Below are 21,071 nucleotides of genomic sequence, written 5' to 3' on the forward strand. Positions count from 1 at the left end.
ATTTCATTTCTCATGATAATTCCTGACTTGCCAAGTTAGTGAATTTTAAGAACTCTGAGAGCAGATTTTAAGATAAATGTGAAATAATCCATACTTTTGGAGTCAGGGACTTCCCTTCAGGCATTAGTTCATATTTGACTTGCTTGACTTACACTTGGGGATAAAATGAGTTAGGACAAGGTCTTAGATACCACATTCCCTTACTGGGAAAGAAAACCAACTTGCACAACTTTGGCTCATGTTTCTTGTTATACAGGCACTGAGAAGCAGCGGTTGCCATGAAATACTTTATTTAACCTTTACAAAAATGTTTTCTTAGTATGGCAAGGCAGTTTAGTTAAATGAAAATAAATAACTATAAAAACTTTGGATTTCTTTTATATCCATCTGTTGACTTCTTTTTTTTTTCTAATTAAAAATTAGGGATAGCAATTATAATTGCCTAAATTGCCATAATGATTAAATATGAGGATTTCATAAAACTATTTTATCTTGTCTTAGGACACATGTTGGCATGTCTTCTGTTTTACATTAATGTAAATTTTGCTGAATGATGAATGTTGTATTTGAGAACAATTTAAAAGAAAGTTTTTATTCAAACCTTGGTTAGGTTTCTCTATTGTTTATATTTGTATTAAGTCAAAATTGATTTTCAAACAAACAAAACTGTTTGGCTCACAGACTCAAAATATCTCTCCAAACCTGAATGGCTGTTAAACAGTATCTCTAGTGTCTTCTCATTGGCTTCCATTTCTCAGCTCACCTAAATTATTCTTTATTATTTCTATCCAACATACTCTTTTCTCTTCCACTGAAGAGTTGGGTCCAACCAAGAGCATGGCGACCATCGACTTTCATTCTGTCGAAGGAGTGTGTCTACAGAGCACCAAAATCTCCTGGCTGTTGGTGCAACTCAATTAAGCAATTAAAGTTTCTATTTATTTTATTGAGTTACTGTAAAAGAAAATATGAATTTCATATTTTATGAATAAACCATCCTTTTCTGTACTCCTACGTACACCTACATATCACATTTTTCTGAATTTTTACTTTTCAACCCTTGGTAGTAGTATCAGGGGTAAACAGTCTCAAAGACTGTCACACAGTTCTGGACATAAGGCAGCCATTAGTATCATGGTTTTTTTCAGTCACATATCATTTAAATATCAAAAAGTCCACACCCTTTAGAAACATGAAAACAATAGATATGTGTAATGCTGAAATGACCTTTTTTTTTTTTTTTTAAGTTTACTTATTTATTTTGAGAGAGGTGGAAACAGCGCAAGTGGGGGAAGGACAGAGAGAGAGGGAGAGAGAGAATCACAAGCAGGCTCTGTGCTGCCAGTGCAGAGCCCGACCCGGGGTTCAAGCATATGAAACCGTGAGATCATGACCCGAGCCAAACCCAAGAGTCGGGTGATTAACCGACTGAGCCACCCAGCTGCTCCTGAAATAACCTCTTCAAAACAAGCCTGTATATCATTTCATACTTTTTTTACTGTACGTATTTATATTTTATTTCATGATTAATATGTCCCCAAAATTTATGCATAAATTATTTTTTTAATATATGAGAGAATTTGCTCATGAAATCTTTTTGCAAAATTTTTCAAGTATATTATTTTCCCTAATTTAGATAATTTAGATTTAGATCTTTTTTTAATAATTTTTTTTTAATGTTTATTCATTTTTGAGAGACACAGTGTGAGCGGGGCAGGGGCACAGAGAGAAGGAGACACAGAATCTGAAGCAGGCTTCAGGCTCTGAGCTGTCAGCACAGAGCCTGATACAGGGCTCTAACCCACAAACTGAGAATTCATTACCTGAGCTGAAGTTGGTCACTTAATTGACTGAGCCACCCAGGTGCCCCTAGATTTAGACCATTTTTTAGCAGAGAATACACATTAAGCATCCCATTGTTTTGTAGACAATGAATATGTCAAATGTATCATAACTATTCATCCTACTCTTCTTTTTTAACTTATTTTTCTCTAAGTATATAAATTTTAGCCAGAAACAGAACAAAGACTGATGTCTGAACAGTGAAAAACTGTAAATAAATTTTTGAATTTAGATTTCTGTTTATAGATGCTTACAAAATATGAGTTTCTTTTAATTTTAATAAGATTCTATGGCTTGATTATAGATATGTCGAAACACGGATTAAGCCTTAATGTTTGCTAGAGATGTGTGACACCTGACACATGACCCACGGAAACTCAAACTGTGTGATAGAAGGGCACAATGCACTGTTTTAAAGCTATGAAGACTTATCAATACAATATGTGATAGACATGTCTTCTTTATATTAATTAGGTATATTTTGTTTTTCTTTCATAGCTGTGACATTTTCTCTCCTATTCCTTTATGTATTTGTCCTTTTGCTTTGTGTATAACCGTAAAGGTTTTCAAATTTTTCTTCCCTAGTAGTTATTCATACTTGCTCTGCTTCCATCAGTGTAGATTGTTACTCTTTTTTTAGTTTCCTTGCATTTATTTTTTGTTGTTGTTTATTTATTTTAGAGAGAGACAGAGCACAGGCAGGGGAGGGGCAGAGAGAGAGAGGGAGACACAGAATCCAAAGCAGGCTCCAGTCTCTGAGCTGTCAGCACAAAGCTCGATGCGGGGCTCGAACCCACGAACCGCGAGATCATGACCTAAGCTGAAGTCAGCCACTTAACCGACTGAGCCACCCAGGCGCCCCTCCTTGCATTTATTGTTTTATCTAATCTCCTTTTTATATCATATTCATTTTACCCTCATACCAGACTGTTCTTTCCTCTCAGTGGTTTTCTACAGTTTTCCAGAAATCATGTATTTTTTAACAGTTTAAAGAAAACCAAAAACTGTCCTGATTTTTTTTTTCCCTAAATTCTGCAGCAGGGTGTTTATGGTAACTAGTGTCTTCTTCCCCTCACTTTTTAAGATGATATTCTGTTTCCTTTGTAGTATTTTTTCACAGGTCTCATGGCTTATTTTCACTGTTGGTGATTATAGTCTATGGATTGTCCTTGGTTAGACTGTGTTATCACTCAAGGAATGGTGAACTTTCTCTTCTCACTCCCAGCAACAAGCCAGAGTGATTAAGTATATTCCTGTCTCACTTCCCATTTTCTAGTTGGCATGTCCTACATACAGAGGTAACAGCTTCTCCTGCATCTTTTCATGCTTCTCTGATACTTCAAATTGTCAAAATTTATGAGAAACTACAGTTTCCCTTGTTCACAGCTGTTTTTGTTGTTTGTTTTTCCTGACTCTTTCTTCCTCCATAATGTTTGTCTTGTGATGACCTCTCCTAAAATACAGTGGAGTACTGCTACAATCTGTTTTTCCCTGGGAGCTCCTATCTCTGTATAGACACAGAAAGACTAGGGAGACAGTGAATAGCATGATATCAAACAGCCCAAGGAACTGTCGGTTACTTTATATCAGTGTCTCTGTGGCTTTAGTCCCTGCTGTTGCCTGATGACTGATGCCCTGAGGAAAAGTGGCAGTTGTGACCTAACAGTTCACTGCCTCTTCGGCCTCCCTTTCTGTACCACTCTCTCATGGGCAGGACTTCCCAACCCTCATGTCTCCTTGTCCCGCAGAACCTACAAATATGCCTCTTGGCTGCACGAGAGCAAGATCTGGCCTCCTAAACCAATGGTTTTTATTCTCGTAGGACTCTTTCCTTTCCAAGATCAAAACTCAGTGGTTCTATTCGGGTTAGGACCAAAGCTATTAGAGGAATGTAAGCTGATGAGTTCATACTATAAAGTTAATTTTCCAAATTACATTGACAAGAATATGACAAGAAGTTGTTTGCACAAATGGTTTGAAGCTATAGCTTGCTACTTTTATGACTTGTCCTTGTTCGTAATGCAGTGTGCCTTGTAGACATTAATTTTGTACAGAAAGAGCCACTCCGAGTGAGGCTGTCGCCTGCTTTTGTTTATCAGAAATGATAGTCCTGTTTATCTTTTATTTACTCTACTTCAGCATGTCTTTTTTTATGTTATTTCTTTGGGTAACTAAATATGTCCTCCGGTCAGTCTTTTAACTCTCCAGCAGAATACCCCTGGAGTCCTACAACAGCTTTTCCTTCCTCTCATAAAATTGTGCAGCATAATTTTTCTTGTTAAGTATCTGTTTCTTCCACTATATTGTGAGAATTTTCAGTACACGTAATGCGTCTCATTCCTCTCTATATCCACCATGTGTAGTACAGTTCATTGGCTTATGGTAAACATTTAATAGATGTAGATCCTAAAAATATTTGCTAAACTGAAAAAAAAAAAAACCAAAAACCTATTGCTCTAGGAAATAAAGCTCAAATAAGTACATTAAACTGCTCCAAGGATCATCTGAATAAGTATGAGAGCAAGCCAGACCCTATGGGAGGAACTCTGAGGCTACAGAGATGAGCCGAACACCATGTCACCCTTTTAGCAAAGTGCCGGCAGTGCAAATGGGAAAGCTGCGATACTGCCTAGGACAGACGGGGAGATTTCACGCAGGAAGCTGAATTTGAGTTTTTAAAATAGAAATACGTCATTTTTTAGTCCTTAAAATGCAGGCTCTGTATGCTTTCTATTAGACATTTTTCTTTTTTAATAACATTAATGTTTATCTGATTGCAAAATAATACATATTTATAGTATGAAATTTGGAAATTACATAAGAGCACACAAAGCACACAAAGGAAAACTTAAAACACATAATCCCACAACCCCAAGATAACCACAGTTAGCATTCTGGCATATTTCTAGCCATTTTCTCCCCTAGAAATAGGCATATATACTTTTTCTTCATTTTACAAAACCAGAATGTATATTGCAAGTATCTTTTTGTAATGTGCTTTTTTTCAGTTAATCTGTTGCTAACTAATAGTGCTAATGTGTTTGCATGCTGTGTTTTTTTTCTTCAGCAGCTTGAGAGGATTCTACAATATAGGTATGGTTAAGCACACCTTACTCTGAGTAAACGTACCTGAGTTCAAATCTTGTCCCTTGCCCTCCCCAGCACTGTGGCCCTGAGCAGCTATTCAGCGTCTCTGGAACTCAGTTTGCTTTTCGTCTGTAAAATGAAACAGAAGTATCTACTTTGTAAGATTATTTTAAGGAATAAGTGAGCAAATCTATAAAAAGCACTTAACCCAGTGCTTGGTACATAGTATGTGTCTAACAAATGATAGCTTTTATTGTTTTTACGATATTTTATTTGATCAATTTCCTACTAATGCATAATTTTCATTATTAAAACAATACTGGAATAAATTACATCTAGGTTAATCTTTGCACATATGAATAATTACTACCTTATGATAAATTCCTATGTAGAATTGATGAGTCCGTATCTAAAACTAAGATTTTTGACAAGGATTTCCCTCCCACTGCAACCTATATTCTAATGGACATTTTGTGAGTATGCCAGGTTTCCCTTTTTTGTAAAGGGCTGTTTTAGGCTGATTACACAGTGTTTGTGGCTTTCTCTGAGTTCATTCATGAGGGAAAACCTACAAGCACTCATATTTTATGGAAGAGCAAACTACCCAACACTTGTGTGAAGACAGTGGAGCCTCCGTTATATCACCTCCTGGACTATCGATTTGGAAAGCTTTCTTTTTCTTTTTCCTTTTTCTTCCAAAATGCACTGCATCAAAGAGTCCAAGTTATCCACTAGAAAATAAATCAATATGATTTATTTCCGCTTTCCTCATTCCTTACTTGTGAGATTGTGTTCTATAAATAAATGTAAAAGAGTGTATAGAGTGCTGAGATTTCCAGTATTGAATCAGGGTGACACCAAGCATTAGCCATTATGTAGAAATTTTTCCACTTGGTTTTTTAGCATTATGTCAGATACTCTGAACCTCCTGAAATTTAACTGCCTTAAAAAACAACAACGAGCAGCATATTTCAATTTATTGTGATGTTATTTTATTGGTATGAAATATACTATCAGTTCTACTTGTACGTTTCAAACAAGCACTTAAACTTTGATCTCTGTTATTTGATCTGTAGCTTTCCAGATATTATTTTAGATAGACAAGAATTTTAAAAAATACTTTAACTTAATTTGCACTCATAATGTTCACTATATCATCTGAGATCTACTTTATGCTTTAATATCAATATTGCAGTATCTGAATTATGGATCTGAGGGGTTATATTGATTTGTAGTTTAATCTAGTATCGTTATCCACATAAGGCAAATCTCCTGTGTTGAAAGGTCATTCAAAAAATAGGAAGTTTTTAAGAGTGTACTTATCTTGGTGAGCACCAAATAATACACAGACTTGTTGAATCACTATACTGTATGCCTGAAACAAATATAACACCGTATGTTAACCAAACTGGAATTAAAATGTTTAAAAATGTATAGACAAAAGGAAAAATTAAAAAATAGGAATTTCTAAACATTTTGATTTAATACTCAATTTTATGATATTTTGTACACAAGTATCACCACTAAAAATTTTTAATGTCTATTTTGGGTTATTTTTCAATAATCCCCACTCATTTATTAAATATCTATTGAATGCCTACTGTGCACTAGGCTCTTGGGATATAGTGATAAGTTTAGAAGTTTAAAAAATATACATGATGCCTAAGCTTTAATATATGTATTAATGTATACATATATTGAAAGGTTTATTTCACTTGGATTGAATGTTAATTTTTTAGAACTCCTAAAATTTCTACAAAGAATATAATGGATTGGGAAAATTTTTGAAGTTATTTTCGATTTTCAGTTTCTTTTTAGAATATTACATATTACTGTACAGTATATTACTATAAAATGCAAAAAAAAGTATAAGTGAATCTGAAGACAAATTTTTTGTCTTAGGTAGAAATTATCTCGATAACAGTTTTAAAATGAGTCGTGAGGGGTGCGTGGGTGGCTCATTTGGTTGAGCATCTGACTCTTGATTTTGGCTCAGGTCATGATCCCAAGGTCATGGGATTAAGCCCCGCATCAGGGTCCACACTGAGCATGGAGCCTACTTAAGATTCTCTTTGCCTCTGCCCCTGCCCCTCTCTCCACTTGCTCTCTCTCTCTCTAAAATAAATAAGTAAAAATTAAAATAAAATAAAATAAAATAAAATGAATAAAGTTCACAGACAAGTATCCAGTACCTTCATTTATATTTAAGATATAATTTTTAAAATTTCGTCTTGCCCTTTTCTTTCCCTTCCTTGGTGTACCCTCTGTTCCTATATTTCATCCTGTTTTTCTTTCCTCTGTAACTGATTCAGGAATTCTCCCTTTGGAGGTTACTGTGGGTGGTCCTGAGAGCTGACCCCAAACCCCTGATCAGTAATTCAGTTTTAATTTTTATTTTGTATTGAAAAAAAAAATGAACAGAAGGCTGTATATGCTCCCATTTGAGGTCTTCAGTGGAAAAACTATGAATTTAGTCTGGCTGCCAGTACAGCCCTGGGAAGGAGTGGGGGCAGGGTCTGCTGGATGAAAAGAAAATGTAGTCTCTTGGGACCTTCCAACAAGTGTGGCCACTGTACAACCTGCCTTATTGCTTAGTTGCAGTTCCCATTGAGAAGTTTAAACAAGAATTGTTCCTATTTTGACTTCTTCCCCAATGGAAAGTATTAGACACTAGCTAAGTAGGCCAAAAAGAATGAAAAGCCTGAATAGAAAAGATGGTAGGGGAAGTGAGTCAGTAAGGGAAATGTAATAGGAAAGAGGGGAAAGAAAATTTCCAAGTTGATAAGAGAACATAAAAATACCATGGGCTCCAGGCCATAAAGGATAGTGATTTTTTTGCTAAGGCCATTACTTCATCTTTCTCAGGTTTTCATGTTTCTGGCCCACCTTGCCTCTCCTCCTGACCATTGCCCTCCTACCTCCACACTCCACTCTTACCCTTCTTTCAACACACTGCTCCCCTATACAGAAGGTTTCATTCAAAAGGCTCATTCTTCAATAAAGCACAAATTCCTCACTTAGTACATCAGTGCTGGCCGCAATCTACATCTGCCTCTCCGACCTTGTGCCTCACTCCTGTTTTTCATGTTCCCTTTGCTCTAGCCAGTCAAGACTATTATTTTGCCCCCAAGCATACCTTCTGACTTTCACATCTCACATTGTCCCTTTGGCCCAGAAAGGAAACTTCATCTTTGCCAGTTGAAATCCTGTGGTAACTCTGAGACCCAACTGCTCCATGAGGTTCTCCTTATCATAGCAGCCTAGAGCAAGCCCTCCTTTCTCTAGATTCCTGTACCATTTTGTTCCTCCCCTAATGCTTCCTGTTATTTGTTTGTGCATGCTTTATTTTACCTATAAGATCATAAGCTTTTCGCAGGACAAAGAACACAGCTCGTCCTCCTGACTTCCTCCATAGGGGCTAGCATATCACCTTCCTTATAGTAACCAAGTTAAAAAAAAAATGCATTGGGTGAATGATCAAATGAAATGTTATTAGGATCAAGTAGTCGAACACAGATTGCAAATTTTTATGCCTGGTTTATTGTTCCTTCAGTATAGAAATAAAAATTGACCTATGAGTATTTATTATTAAACGGAGAGTTCAGTACCTATAGCAGTGAAATTTAATCATTTGGTTCAAAAAGAACAGAACACACCCCACTCACCTGATGCCCAGGAGTCTCACTCAGCACTGCTGTCTCGTGTCTGGATCAGTCCCTCATGGGAAGGAGGACCAAAGTAGTGCTGGGCCTTCTCATTTCCTTTTTGTAGATTTTCTCTCTTAGGAATGTAATTTCTTTCTTAATAAAGTATATGTGTTTAATAGCTATTTAGATGTTTTTAACAGCAGACCAAACATTACAAATATTCTACTGGTGATGCATATGGGGAGAGCTGTTATGTTTTCCCCCACCCAGCTTTTCTGTGTGAATTAAATCCAAACGTATCTGGATTCTCATAATTCAAAGAAAATATCTGCACCAACATTTTGAGAACAAATAGCTGCCAAGCGAAACCTGACAGCATATTCCTTGGTGACACTCAGTAAAAGCTGTGTAGACAGAGTGAGCGGCTACCTAAAACTGAGCTCATATGCAAATGTGAACACTCTCCAATTAAAATTACATTGTGTACATTAAGCCTCTCTTCAGAGGCTGTGGAATTTTCAGGAAAAATATCGCCAAGCTTGACCTTAAGTACCTTGCCTCATTATTTTTTTGTCATTTCCAGCTACTAGTCTCTCCAAAGAAAACAACTCTCTTGTTTCTTTTAGTTTTGTGTGTGCCCTGAGCTCTTATTCCCAATTGGTGCTACAAAAAAACTGAAATGGTTCCAAACACCACTATTGTTTTTCTTTTTTTCTCTCTGTAACTAATATTTAAAGATCAAAGATAACTCTGGTACTTTTATGTTGTAGAGTGTATGTAAGACCAAATTTTCCCTAAAGGTATTTGCCGTCCAGGATTTTTTTTTCTTTTCTTTTTTCTTTTCTTTTCTTTCCTTTTCTTTTTTTTTTTCTTTTCTTTCTTTGTCTTTCTTTCTCTTTTTCTTTCTTTCTTTCTTTCTTGCTTGCTTGTTTTCTTGCTTTCTTGCTTTCTTGCTTTCTTGTTTTCTTGCTTTTTTGCTTTCTTTGAGCTGTTAGCTTTCTTCTTTAGAAATCAGCTGAATGGTAGCTTCTTGATTTCACAGGGTCACTGGCAGTTGTATGGAGGAAGAGCTGGAGTGGGACCATATTAAAAGGAGGGAGATGAGTTAGGAGGTTTTTAAAAAATATTTTAGTAAGGTACTTAAAGACCAAAAAAAAAAAAAAGAAAAAACCCTCCCTTAACTTTCCACCAAAATCATATTCTGATAACTAGTACCTTGGGAAATTTTTTAATTTAAGCACTTTCTAAGGATCCTTCTAATGCTGAAACTAAAAAATAATCTTTCCATCAAAAAGCTTTTGTTATAATAATTCCCATGTAAATTCTTATTAATGTATTCATTTTAAGGGTCTATTATGATAGCTTTTATACAATATTTTTAAAGTTTTATTCGTTCTGTTAGTTTGGAAAATGTTTCATATGATTAGCCTTGGGTTCATTCTTTTAAAGAATTCTATATGTTGGGACACCTGGGTGGCTCAGTTGGTTAAGTGTCCGACATCAGCTGAGGTCATGATCTCGTAGCTCGTGAGTTCAAGCCCCACGTTGGGCCTGTGCTGACAGCTCAGAGCCTGGAGCCTGCTTCAGATTCTGTGTCTCCCTCTCTCTCTGCCCATCCCCTACTCATTCATAGTCTCTCTCTCTCTCTCAAAAAATAAAACATTAAAGATTTTTAATAAAAAATCATGTATGAGATGAAAGAAAACAGTGAGTTTTTATGTCATATAAATGTTTTTCCTAGAATGTCAGTTGTATTTCCTTATCCTTAGTAATTGTACAGAACATTGTTTATCTTCATTGTATCCTAAAGAAGCAGTAATTATTATATTGTTTTGGAATACTTGTTCAGTTAAACTGATTTTCTTAGCCGCATTTAGTAAGTAGAAGTAGAAATAGAAAATATTTGATGATCATGAAAGAAATCTAAATATTACCAAAAGTGGCAGTACTATATGAATAAATATGAATGTGAATGAATAAATATGAATGAATCAGGAGACTCATTTGGTAAAACTGACAACAAATACACACTAGAAAAAAAATAGAACAAAGACATTTTCTCATACTTTAAAAATGTTGAAGGTAGTTCTAATTTGATATATGTGATCTCATAAAAACAGTATATTGAATGAACTGCTTCCTCAAATTGCCATTTTGTTCTTCATCAAAAGCAAAAATAAAGAATGGCAATTTAGGGTCAAAAATAATGCCACAAATGAAATTTTGCTTTAATTACTGTCTAGCCGTAAGAAGGAATAAACTATCAGCCAAGACCAATGTTCTTTGATCTTACATTTCAACCTTCTTGTCCTCCAGATGATTGAAATGGTCTTTTCTCAAATGTTCAACAGGCCTTTTACCGTTTGATAGGACAATTATTTTTAAGAAGGTTCAAAATGTGATCTGGAAAACCACATTGACTCTCTGTGGCATATTTGCTATTCTTAGCCTGGTTGAATAAGCTGGAAGTGGATGAATAATGCAGGTTAGAAAGAAAACAGATGCTAAATATTACAAATAGGAAGGTTTTCCAGCAACGAGACTTTCATTTTAGGACTAGATTTTTGTTGGCACTTTTGGCATTATGATGATTATTGTTTTTCTCTCCAGCTGTTACACATCTGTATTGAAGGCTGGGGCAACTGGCGCTGGTCAGAGCCCTTCAGTGTGGACCATGCCGGGACTTTTATTAGGACTATTCAGTACAAGGGTCGAACTGCTTCACTCATCATCAAGGTTCAGCAACTCAATGGAGTGCAAAAGCAGGTAAGTTCCTTGTGTTCATGGCCCAGACAGCTCTTAATTATTTGATGTAATTAGTGGAAGGGAAACTTAAAGAAATGAAAATAATTAAATAATAAAACAAAATCCCAGTGGTATGTCTAGTTCTGCCTACTACTACTGTGCACAAGTTTCTTGATGATCCTGAGGATGATGATGGCTTCAAACCCTTTGTCTCACATCTTTTACAAGAGCTGCTAACGAGCAGTAAAATTTACTGATTTTAGTTTCACCTCTTCTCTCTGTCACCACCTACCTTCTGGTAGAGGTGCTAATGAGCTGTGAAATGGCCAAAAGGCCTTTATTAAGAAGGAGAAGAAGGACAGGGTGTTGGGGACTCTGGATAATCCAAAGGTAGATAACCAGGAGTTGGTTCTCATACATGTAAGGGTAATCTTTGAGAAAGTGTTGTGATACCTCTCATGACAGAGTGGGCCGGGGTCTCCAGCAAGCTTTCTTTTCCTAGGAGTTAATATTAACTGCAGTAAAAATTCACTACAGTCTAACTCTTGGCATATAAAACCTCAGCTCTCAGCACATATTTTTACGTATTTTATAAAACTTCCTTTTGGCTGTTTTTGAAGTTCTAAGACTGCAAAGGGGAAAAAAAGTATCTGACACTTTTTTTGTGTTCTTAAGATGTGAAAATGTGGTTTTTAAAAGATGTTTTTCAAGCATGGCACATATGACAAGAGTAGAAAGAAAAAAAGGAAGTATTAAAATCTGAAAACTGGCTTCACTGCACACATAATAACTGGATTTGTCATAAGAGTTTTAACATATACATCAGCATCTGGATTGTAACAGTCTATCCAGAGCTTATGTGAACAGAGGACATGATAGAAACAGCCCCCCAGCCTCTGGACAAGGAAAAGGGGAGCTTTCCTTAGCAGGCAACATGGGCTCCGCCATTGCCCGTACTTGGCAGACAGGAAGCAACTGGTGAGGTGAACAGTAGGACCCGTACCATGTACGTCCTTGGTCTGCACCTAATCAGGGAGCTGGACTTCATGTTCTCATTATTGTGGGCAACAGGAGTGAAAAGAATATAGCAGAAGCGTTTTCCCAATGAACTGACCATTCTTCAAGTAGTCGGTGACTGCCTGCAGTGGAACAGAGTAAAATGGAAGACAGTATGCGACACAGGCTTCACTCTTAAATTGCAAGTTTGTATAAACCCAACAATGTACACAACCGACAGTAAGTGTGAAGGACTCTTAGAGGTTTCACTAAGAAGATATGACTCGAGTTGGGCTTTGGAAAACATGTAGAATTTGGATTAAGAGAGACCAGTCCAAGTAGACAGTATAACCTAAAGATAGGAGTGTGGGACAGATGGGTCTTCCTGGGGCTCCTGATGGAAGCAGCCTAGCCAGTATGAGCTTTGAGCTAGAAAGTCGTAAGAACAAGACGTGTCTCTGACTGTCATCTGGCTTCAGGACTCTCTTACTTGGATATGCGCTCAACAGATACCTGCCCAATGAGTACGTTCTGGTTTTCTGATTCTGTCACTCATGGTCTTTCAGAAATTCCTTATACACCTTCCCATTCACCAGTGTGCCTGAGAAATGGTCACTCAGCATCCGTTTGAACACTCCACATGATACAAGGCTCCTTTTCTCACATGGTAGCCCTTTCCATAGTTGGTTACCTCCAGCTATACAGGAAGCTCTTTCCCAGTTTCATGCCAAAATCTCTCACCATTTGGCCAGTTTATACCATTCATCAGAACTTGTGAGGGGTACACCACTTGTGGTGAGGACTCTGTAAGTTGTATCTCCCCTGTATTAAGCCCTTTGGAAACATAAGGGAAGCTAGGATGATTCTTTCCTCTTAGTTGCCTTTTCGTTAGGCCACTGGTTCTCAAACTTGCATGTACGTCAGAATCACCCAGAAGGCTTATTAAAATGAAGATGCTAGGTCCCACCCTCAGAGTTCCAGATTCAGTAGGTCTTGGGTGTGACGTGATAATTTGTTTTTCTAACAAATTCTGATGATACTGGTACAGGGCTCCCACTTTGATGGCCATTGCTGTGGTCTAAACTTCCCCAATTCATTCAGCTCTTTTGCCTGTGGTTGCTAGAACAGTGACCAGTTAGTGGAATGGTGGGGTCACTCCACCCTATGAGAAGTGGTTCTCATGGTGTATCCTGGTGGTTAACATCATAGCCAGTCTGGCTGTATCCCCTTGCTGACTGTGTGACGTTCAGCAAGTTATTTAACCTCTTTGATCAGTTTCCTGATCTGTGAAATGGGGAGAGTGATTGTGCCTTTGTCACAAAGTTAGTGGGAATTAAATGAGTTTGTATATGTGAAGTGCTTACGGTAGTGCCTGGCCCACTGTCATAACTCAGTAAATTATAGGCACAATTATGAAATATTCCCAGGCATGAGTAACAGTAAATGGACTTTGTTGTGTTAAAATAGTGCCTCCTTCTTGCATAGATATTATGTATCTTTAAGGAATAATATTAAATTTCAGGGATAAATTAATACATACAGTGTTCCCGAGCAGATATTACACTTCGCAACAATAAACCCTAAGTCAAAAAAGTTGGCCATGAAAAGTACCTTTTTTGAAAATTTTCACAAAATGTTACCTACCTTTTTTTCCCCTGATAATAAAAGATTTCTCAGCCTTACTATTTATTACCTGATACCTTAGGCAAATTTCTTAACCTTTCTGTGCCTCCATATACCCCTTGTAAAAGAAAGCACCCAATAAATATTAGTTTCTTGTGGTTATTTTTATGTTAACTGTTTTCAAATATTTCTGAAAACACAGGAAAGCCTAAGGGAGAAAAGAAAATTACCCATATTTTTGCGACCCAAAGGTAAATACTTCAGTGTATTTTTTCCTACTGTTTTTTTCTATGCAGATATTTTTTTCGACTAACTTGAGATCTGACTGTAATTAGTTTTTCAACTTGTTTTTTTCACTTAACATTATATGATGCTTATCTTCTCATGTAATCTGAAATTCCTGAACTATCTTTTTAATGGTTGCATAGTAATTTGCCCTGTGTTATGTTGAAACCTATTTAGACACCCATCCCCTTGTTACTGCACTTTTAGATAATTTCCAATTTGTTGCCATAATAAATCCTTAAATGAATATCTTTGTGTATACATATGTATGTCCAAATGTCTGTGTCTGTCCTTTTGAAAATAATTTGCTATAAAACTTAATTACCTGAGCAAAAATGTGAATGTTTTTGGCGTGCTTGATACATCTTCCCAGACTGAAAAGATATACTTTATTCTTTAACCAAAATTCATTGTTTTGTGTCACCGGATTCTTGTTAGGGCCACATTAGTCCTTCAAATAACTAAGTATATATATTCGTCCCAACCTTCTGCTGATTTTCTGAGTTTTCCAAACTATTAGCAAAAATAGTTTGTTAGTTTTAGACTAACAAACATTTTCCCATTCATTAGAAGTTTAAGGAATCCTTTTCATCATTCTCTCTGTTGATGTCAAATATACAGATCTTTAAGGCATCTGGTGCAAATCACATTTCAGGATTTCCAAATGTTATTTGTACCATTGAATGTTTCATAATTATTTTCTGTAGCAGTCCCTCTCACACTTTTCTCTGCTTGTATTCTATAATAAATGCTGTTATTAAAAAGAAGAAGAAGAAGAATCTAGCCAACTAGGAAAGGACTCTTCAGAAACCAGTAATGGAAGCAGCAGCCACCTTCCCGTTGCATGTACCTTTTTGAAAGAAGTGTCATCTTGCCCCGCAGGAACTGGAGGTCCATTTTCCATTCCCATTGTCATAGAAGGCACATACACACAAAATTTATATTTTGAGTTTTAGAATTTATTGTCATAGCCAAATGAGACTGGGCTCTAAATTAGGGCCATTTTAAAAACTTAGCAAAATAATAGAAAGTGGAACACAGAAAGAGCAGTTTGTTTAACCTAGAATGAAGCAAATGGAAAATGGTTTGTACTGAACCCAGGTAATGCTGAAAGGTTCAGCAGGCCACCAACTTCAAAACAACTGCTGCATATGTCAAAGTTGTGAAAAGTCTGTCTAGTCTTTCAGTTGGATTTAATTTTTTATTGTCAGGGTAGATCAACCAAAATTCAGATTAGCTCCAGTTAAGGTACATCAGAGACACAGGATTTCCTCAATTAGCCAGGTTGGGAAGGCAGATAAGAATCAAGGTTTCAGAAGAACTTCACGAATTCCTTCCTCTCTCTCATATTGGCCTCTTTCCTTCTGTCCCACCTGGGCTGGGAAATAAACTGCAGCTGCCTAATTACCAAGCTCCATTTGGGGAGGTGAGTGTGTGCAGCTCCCTGATGTACCTTAACTGCATTAACATGCCTCTGGACGATGGAGAATTGGCTAGTGCGCATTTGAACAATGCCATTTGGTTGTACCCTACCTTTCTTGTAACCCTCTCATTTCTCCAGTTGAATGAAAACTGACCACATACAAAATTTCTCAAGAACTTTGTGCATTACACAGCTACCCCTGTACACATATTGGCTCCCATGTTTCCCATCCCCTCATTGAGGAAAACTGTACCACTTTAAAAACCTAAATGTACATATGTATGTATGTATATATATATTTGTATCTTTATACATACACTTTTAATCACGGCTAAGATATCATTTTCCAGTGCATCTGGTGTTCTGGAGTTATTCTTTAATATCACTATTCTTCTTGGCACTGATCTAATAAGAGTTCTGAAACCTGCTAAGTAAAATCACATGTGGAAATCTTCAATACACGTCTTTGTGGCTTTGGGGAAAGAGGAGAATTAGTGTGAAACCTGGAAATGTGTATTAAAGAGAAACCCTACATTAAAAAAAATTAAGTAGCTGTCTTCAACTGATAAATTAATCTTGAAATTTTAACCATAATTTTCAAAATAAAGGTATTGTAAGTGTTGCCACGTTGAAGAAAAGCAGACATGGCTCTCGCTGAACCCTGCGTGGGAGCAGCCGTGAAGAACACCGCTCTGAGGAGTAGCCATTTTGGATTTCCCTTCATCTAAGTAGCCTTCCCTCCCTGGCCACTTTTAAGGGTTTTCTTTTTATCAAATTTGAAAGCCTATTTAACAGGCTTTATAGTTGAAAATGAAACTATAAAAACCCACCAAGAGGATCTTTGTCTTTAAACAAAGTGAGTCCCAGATGGTTGCAGAGATCCTGTGGTTTCTGTGAGAGACAGCAAAATTCTCTCCTAAATCTCATGGGGCCCAAAGGTTCTGAAGCAAGAGCAGTGTGCATACATTGCCAGGCCTGGGCACACCAAGAGTAAGAACAAAATTGAATACTGCCTCAGAGCTTTCACGTATTTACTTAAAGTTAGGCAACGCTAAGGCCTCATAAGACTTAACCATGAGTGCCTGGTAACCCCTAGCATATGCTAAAGAAAAGCTTGCCTGCTAACTTAGGACTCATGGTCCAGTTGACTTCTGTGTTTGTTACTGAGAAAACATTGTTTTAAAAGATTATTACGGCAGAGTATCTAGGAATAATATAACAGTTAAGCACAGTTTGGTTTTTACAGATGTTCTCCTTCTAAAGAAAATTCAAAGGAATAGATAGTTGGAAAATAAGTGTTTAAGAAAATGCTAAATTTCACTGTTCAACTAATACCATTTGAAACAACAATGACATCTTATCTTTGGTCTATCAATCTAGCAGGTTTATTTTGGGTAAGTAATAGTTCATTCATAAATAATTATTCATAGTTATTTGTGTAAATAATAGTTTACTTACAAAGATGTTTGCAAAGTACCCTTAATCACATAGGAAAATGTATCCATTAGGATGTTTTCAGTTTGAAGTAACAAAACAGGCTTTTTAGTCTTCATAATAAGTTAATGAGGCAGAACTATTCCTCTTTTACATTTATTATCTCACATAATAAGAATGAAGAAGTCGAGTTAGGTGTTGGTTGATAAAGCAACTCAGTGCTGTATCTGCTGCCCTGCTGTCCTGTTGGATTTGCCTTTTTTGTCTTAAGATGCCTACGAAAGATGGATGCATATATATCCTGTCATAACATCTTCCATGACAGACAAGAAGCAGGGCTTTTGCTTCTCAAATTGTCTCCTTATCAAGGAGTAAAATGTTTCCAAGAGCCTTTTAGCAGTCTTCCCTTTTCATATTATTAGCCAGAGAGCGTCCCATGTTCACCCCTAAAGTAATCACTGGCAAAAGGAGAATCGATTTACCAGGATTAGTTTGTAACAATTATAATAGATTCTGGGGTTCATGGAGGTGTCCACTTTCCCTGAGTACTTTGCTGCTTTTTGAGACCTAAACCAAATGAGGGTTGTTCATATCAAGGGAAAGGGAGGAACCACCTATTTAGAATAGAACCAATGGGATCTACCACATTTACCTTATGATGGGCAGTTTTTATTCTTTTCTATAGTTTCTACATTTTCTTAATTAGTAGGTCTTAATTTTATAATAAACAGACTTTCAGAGTGATTATCGGCACAGACTCCAGGCCAGAGGGTCTGGGTAGTGTCCCGCAAGTTATCCATCATATTTGTGCCTCTGTTTTCCCTTGTGCCTCTGTTTTCCCTCATACATGAGTCATAGCAGCACCTATTTGATATGGTTGCTGTGAGAATAAAAGAACTAATTTGTAAAAATGAGTGTATACACACACATATATGTGGGTGTACATATGTATGCAGAGAAGGAGAGGGAGAGATTTATTTTAAATTGGCTCACACAATTATGGAGGCTGAAACCCAGAAGAGCTGATGTTTTTTGGTCTGTGTCCAAAGGCCAGGAAAGACCAAAGTCTCAGCTCAGTTGGAGGAGTCCCTCCTACTCAGGCTCTTTGTTCTATTCAGGTCTTGAATTGACAGGATGAGGCCCACCCACATTGGGGAGGGCACTCTTCTGTACTCAGTTTACCAATACACAGTGAACCTCACCTTCACAGGCACACTCAGAATAATGCTTGATCAAATACCTGTGCAGCCTGTGGCCCATTCAAGTCAGCACGTAAAATTAACCATCACATCCTTAGACCCATAAGTAAGCCACATATGTATGGGTATGTGTGTACGTGTGTGACAGAGAGAGAGATTACTATTTTTATGATCTGGAAAAAATATTACAAACAAGAAAATCCAGTATATGAAAGTCCTTTGTTTTCCACTCATGGTGAATATTTGTATTACAGAAGGATTCACTGCATAGGAATAAATTTTGCATTATCTTTTCAATTTCAACTGATTTCAGAGACATTTCTTAATGCCTACTGTGAACCATACTCTTAGCTGGATGACAAATTGGGTAATACATGGGTTTAATGGGTAATTACGTGTGTTTTACAATGATACATGCTTCTTCTCTATGGGGAAGACCTGAATAAAATAAAATAAGGCATCTGAGTTAAAAGTTATTTTTTTATTATCAATTTATAAAATGATCTCTTATTGCATAAGACTGCAGGCAACCCTTGGAAACCAGCCTTGGGAATAGATACATCACCAGTTGGCCTCTCAGCCACCAGAGCCGAAGTCTTGTTTTCAACCCCCATCTCTTTTGACATTATGGACACCACTCACTACCACATCTTGGTCTGTCTCTGCTCTTGGAGTTTCAGCAACACCACTTCTCCTGGTTTACCTCCACCCCTCTTTGCCTCTTCTTCTCCGGCCCCTGGTCTGGCTTCTTGCCTCTGAAGCCTGCCCCTAAACTCTTGGTCAGTTGCTAGTTTCAACTTCCACGGCTCTTTTCCAGGTCAACTATCTTTTGTGTGTGCACATTTGCAAGGCTTTCATTCCATAGGTCTTTTATCTCCCACCCCACCTCACTCTCAAGCACACAATCAGTGTTTCTAGCTGGATGTGGACCCTGCCTGTGCCTGTCTTTTGAGTGCTGTAAACTCAACATGAACAAAGCAAATACGACCAAGCCTTTCTTTTGGTATGCTCCAAATAAGCTAATGACTTCACTTTCTTTCTGTTAAAACCAACAAGTTTACTGTCAGAACAGTTACGTATTTCCAGTTCATGAAATCTGAATTGATGGAGCTTTATTTGTGTCATTTATTTGTTTGTTTGTTTATTATCTTTTAGATTATCATCTGTGGAAGACAGATCATCTGTAGTTACTTGTCTCAAAGTATAGAACTAAAAGTCGTTCAGCATTACATTGGTCAAGATGGAGAAGCTGTGATTCGAGAACATTTTGACTGCCTCACAGCCAAACAGAAATTGCCTTCATACATACTGGAAAACAGTGAACTGACAGAGTTGTGTGTAAAGGCCAAAGGAGATGAAGATTGGTCAAGAGACGTGTGTTTGGAATCTAAGTCCCCTGAGTATAGCATTGTCATTCAGGTATAAGAAGTAGTACAATCTGGAATAGAGCAGCTTTAAAATTAACATTCCTCATTATGTTCTTTATTCAGTATAGCACTTTATCTAAAAAATGACCTGTACAAAAGAGGGAGATCTGAAATAATATAAAAAGACTTTGAATGTTGCTTCTCAAAGTGTTTCCTCCCATCCCACAGCCACACAGGAGTTCTTAGAGCTAAGACACTACTCCTTTCAGGTGGAGGCAAGTTCTATCTTGAGAAAGATCCTGATGCAGCAGGGCTTGGGGTGGAGGTGTGGGGGAGGGGTTGAGGGAAGGGATGGTGTTCTCCCCCCTTGAAAAATCTTTGCAGTGGGCTATCAACTGCTTATCTCTTTCTTGCCTTCTGCCATCATCACTTTCATTCCCACGAGGGACAAATCTTCTCAGCCGTTCTCCCACCCAGTCTTGTGTCAGTCTCTCCTCATACCAAATCCCCTTGTCTTTAAGAAAGCGTTGGCTTCATGGACTCACTGCACGTTCACTTTATACCATAATGAAATCTGTTTTTGCTTAGTTATTCTTTTTTTTAGTGGCTTTTTTCTATAACTTTAAATTTTTTAATTCTCGAAACTGACGTTATATCTGTGCCTCATTTTGATTAATTAATAAACTAGTGTTTAATAGAAGCCTTTACTACCTCATATGCAGGTGCCATCTTCAAACAGTTCCATTCTTTATGTGTGGTGCACAGTTTTGACATTAGAACCCAACTCTCAAGTGCAACAACGAATGGTGAGTGCTTTCCAATCCTAAAATATGGTATATGACTCTGACCTCTCCTGTTCTGAAATAAATTAAGGTCAGAGTGACCCAGAGAAGAGATTTATTACAAGTTTGTTTCAGCATCAAACAGCTGGAATACTGCAACAAAGCAAATATGAAAGTTGTTCTGTCCTTTTATTTTTATAGATTGTGTTCAGCCCTCTTTTTATCATGAGAAGTCATCTTCCAGACCCCATTATCATACATTTGGAGAAAAGGAGTCTGGGATTGAGTGAAACACAGATTATTCCAGGAAAAGGACAGGAAAAACCACTGCAAAACATAGAACCTGACCTTGTACATCACCTAACATTTCAAGCAAGGTACTGGAAAAGTCCTCACATTTTTCCTAAGAGAGATTCAGTAGAAAAGCAACTTTGTATTATGGAGGGGAAGAAGGGAGGTAGAATTTTTTTTAGGGTTCCTTATGAGAATGTTATTTTAAAATTGCCTGCCTAGGGGCGCCTGGGTGGCTCAGTCGGTTGAGCGTCCGACTTCAGCTCAGGTCACCATCTCGCGGTCCCTGAGTTCGAGCCCCGCGTCGGACTCTGGGCTGATGGCTCAGAGCCTGGAGCCTGCTTCCAATT

General features: G+C 37.3%; 1 protein-coding gene across 3 annotated transcripts in view; it reads left to right on the forward strand.

The window, feature by feature from the left end:
- Nucleotides 1-21,071, forward strand: part of VPS13B (vacuolar protein sorting 13 homolog B) — a 798,280-nt gene that overhangs the window by 727,126 nt on the left and 50,083 nt on the right. For all 3 annotated transcript variants that reach the window (XM_042972776.1, XM_007073303.3, XM_042972777.1), the window contains 4 exons: nt 11,187-11,342; nt 19,437-19,700; nt 20,371-20,454; nt 20,632-20,807. In XM_042972776.1, the coding sequence (XP_042828710.1) occupies nt 11,187-11,342; nt 19,437-19,700; nt 20,371-20,454; nt 20,632-20,807 (680 nt within the window). The remainder of the gene's footprint in view (nt 1-11,186; nt 11,343-19,436; nt 19,701-20,370; nt 20,455-20,631; nt 20,808-21,071) is intronic.

Source organism: Panthera tigris, chromosome F2 (genome assembly GCF_018350195.1).
Source record: "Panthera tigris isolate Pti1 chromosome F2, P.tigris_Pti1_mat1.1, whole genome shotgun sequence".
In the NCBI taxonomy this organism is placed as follows: domain Eukaryota; kingdom Metazoa; phylum Chordata; class Mammalia; order Carnivora; family Felidae; genus Panthera; species Panthera tigris.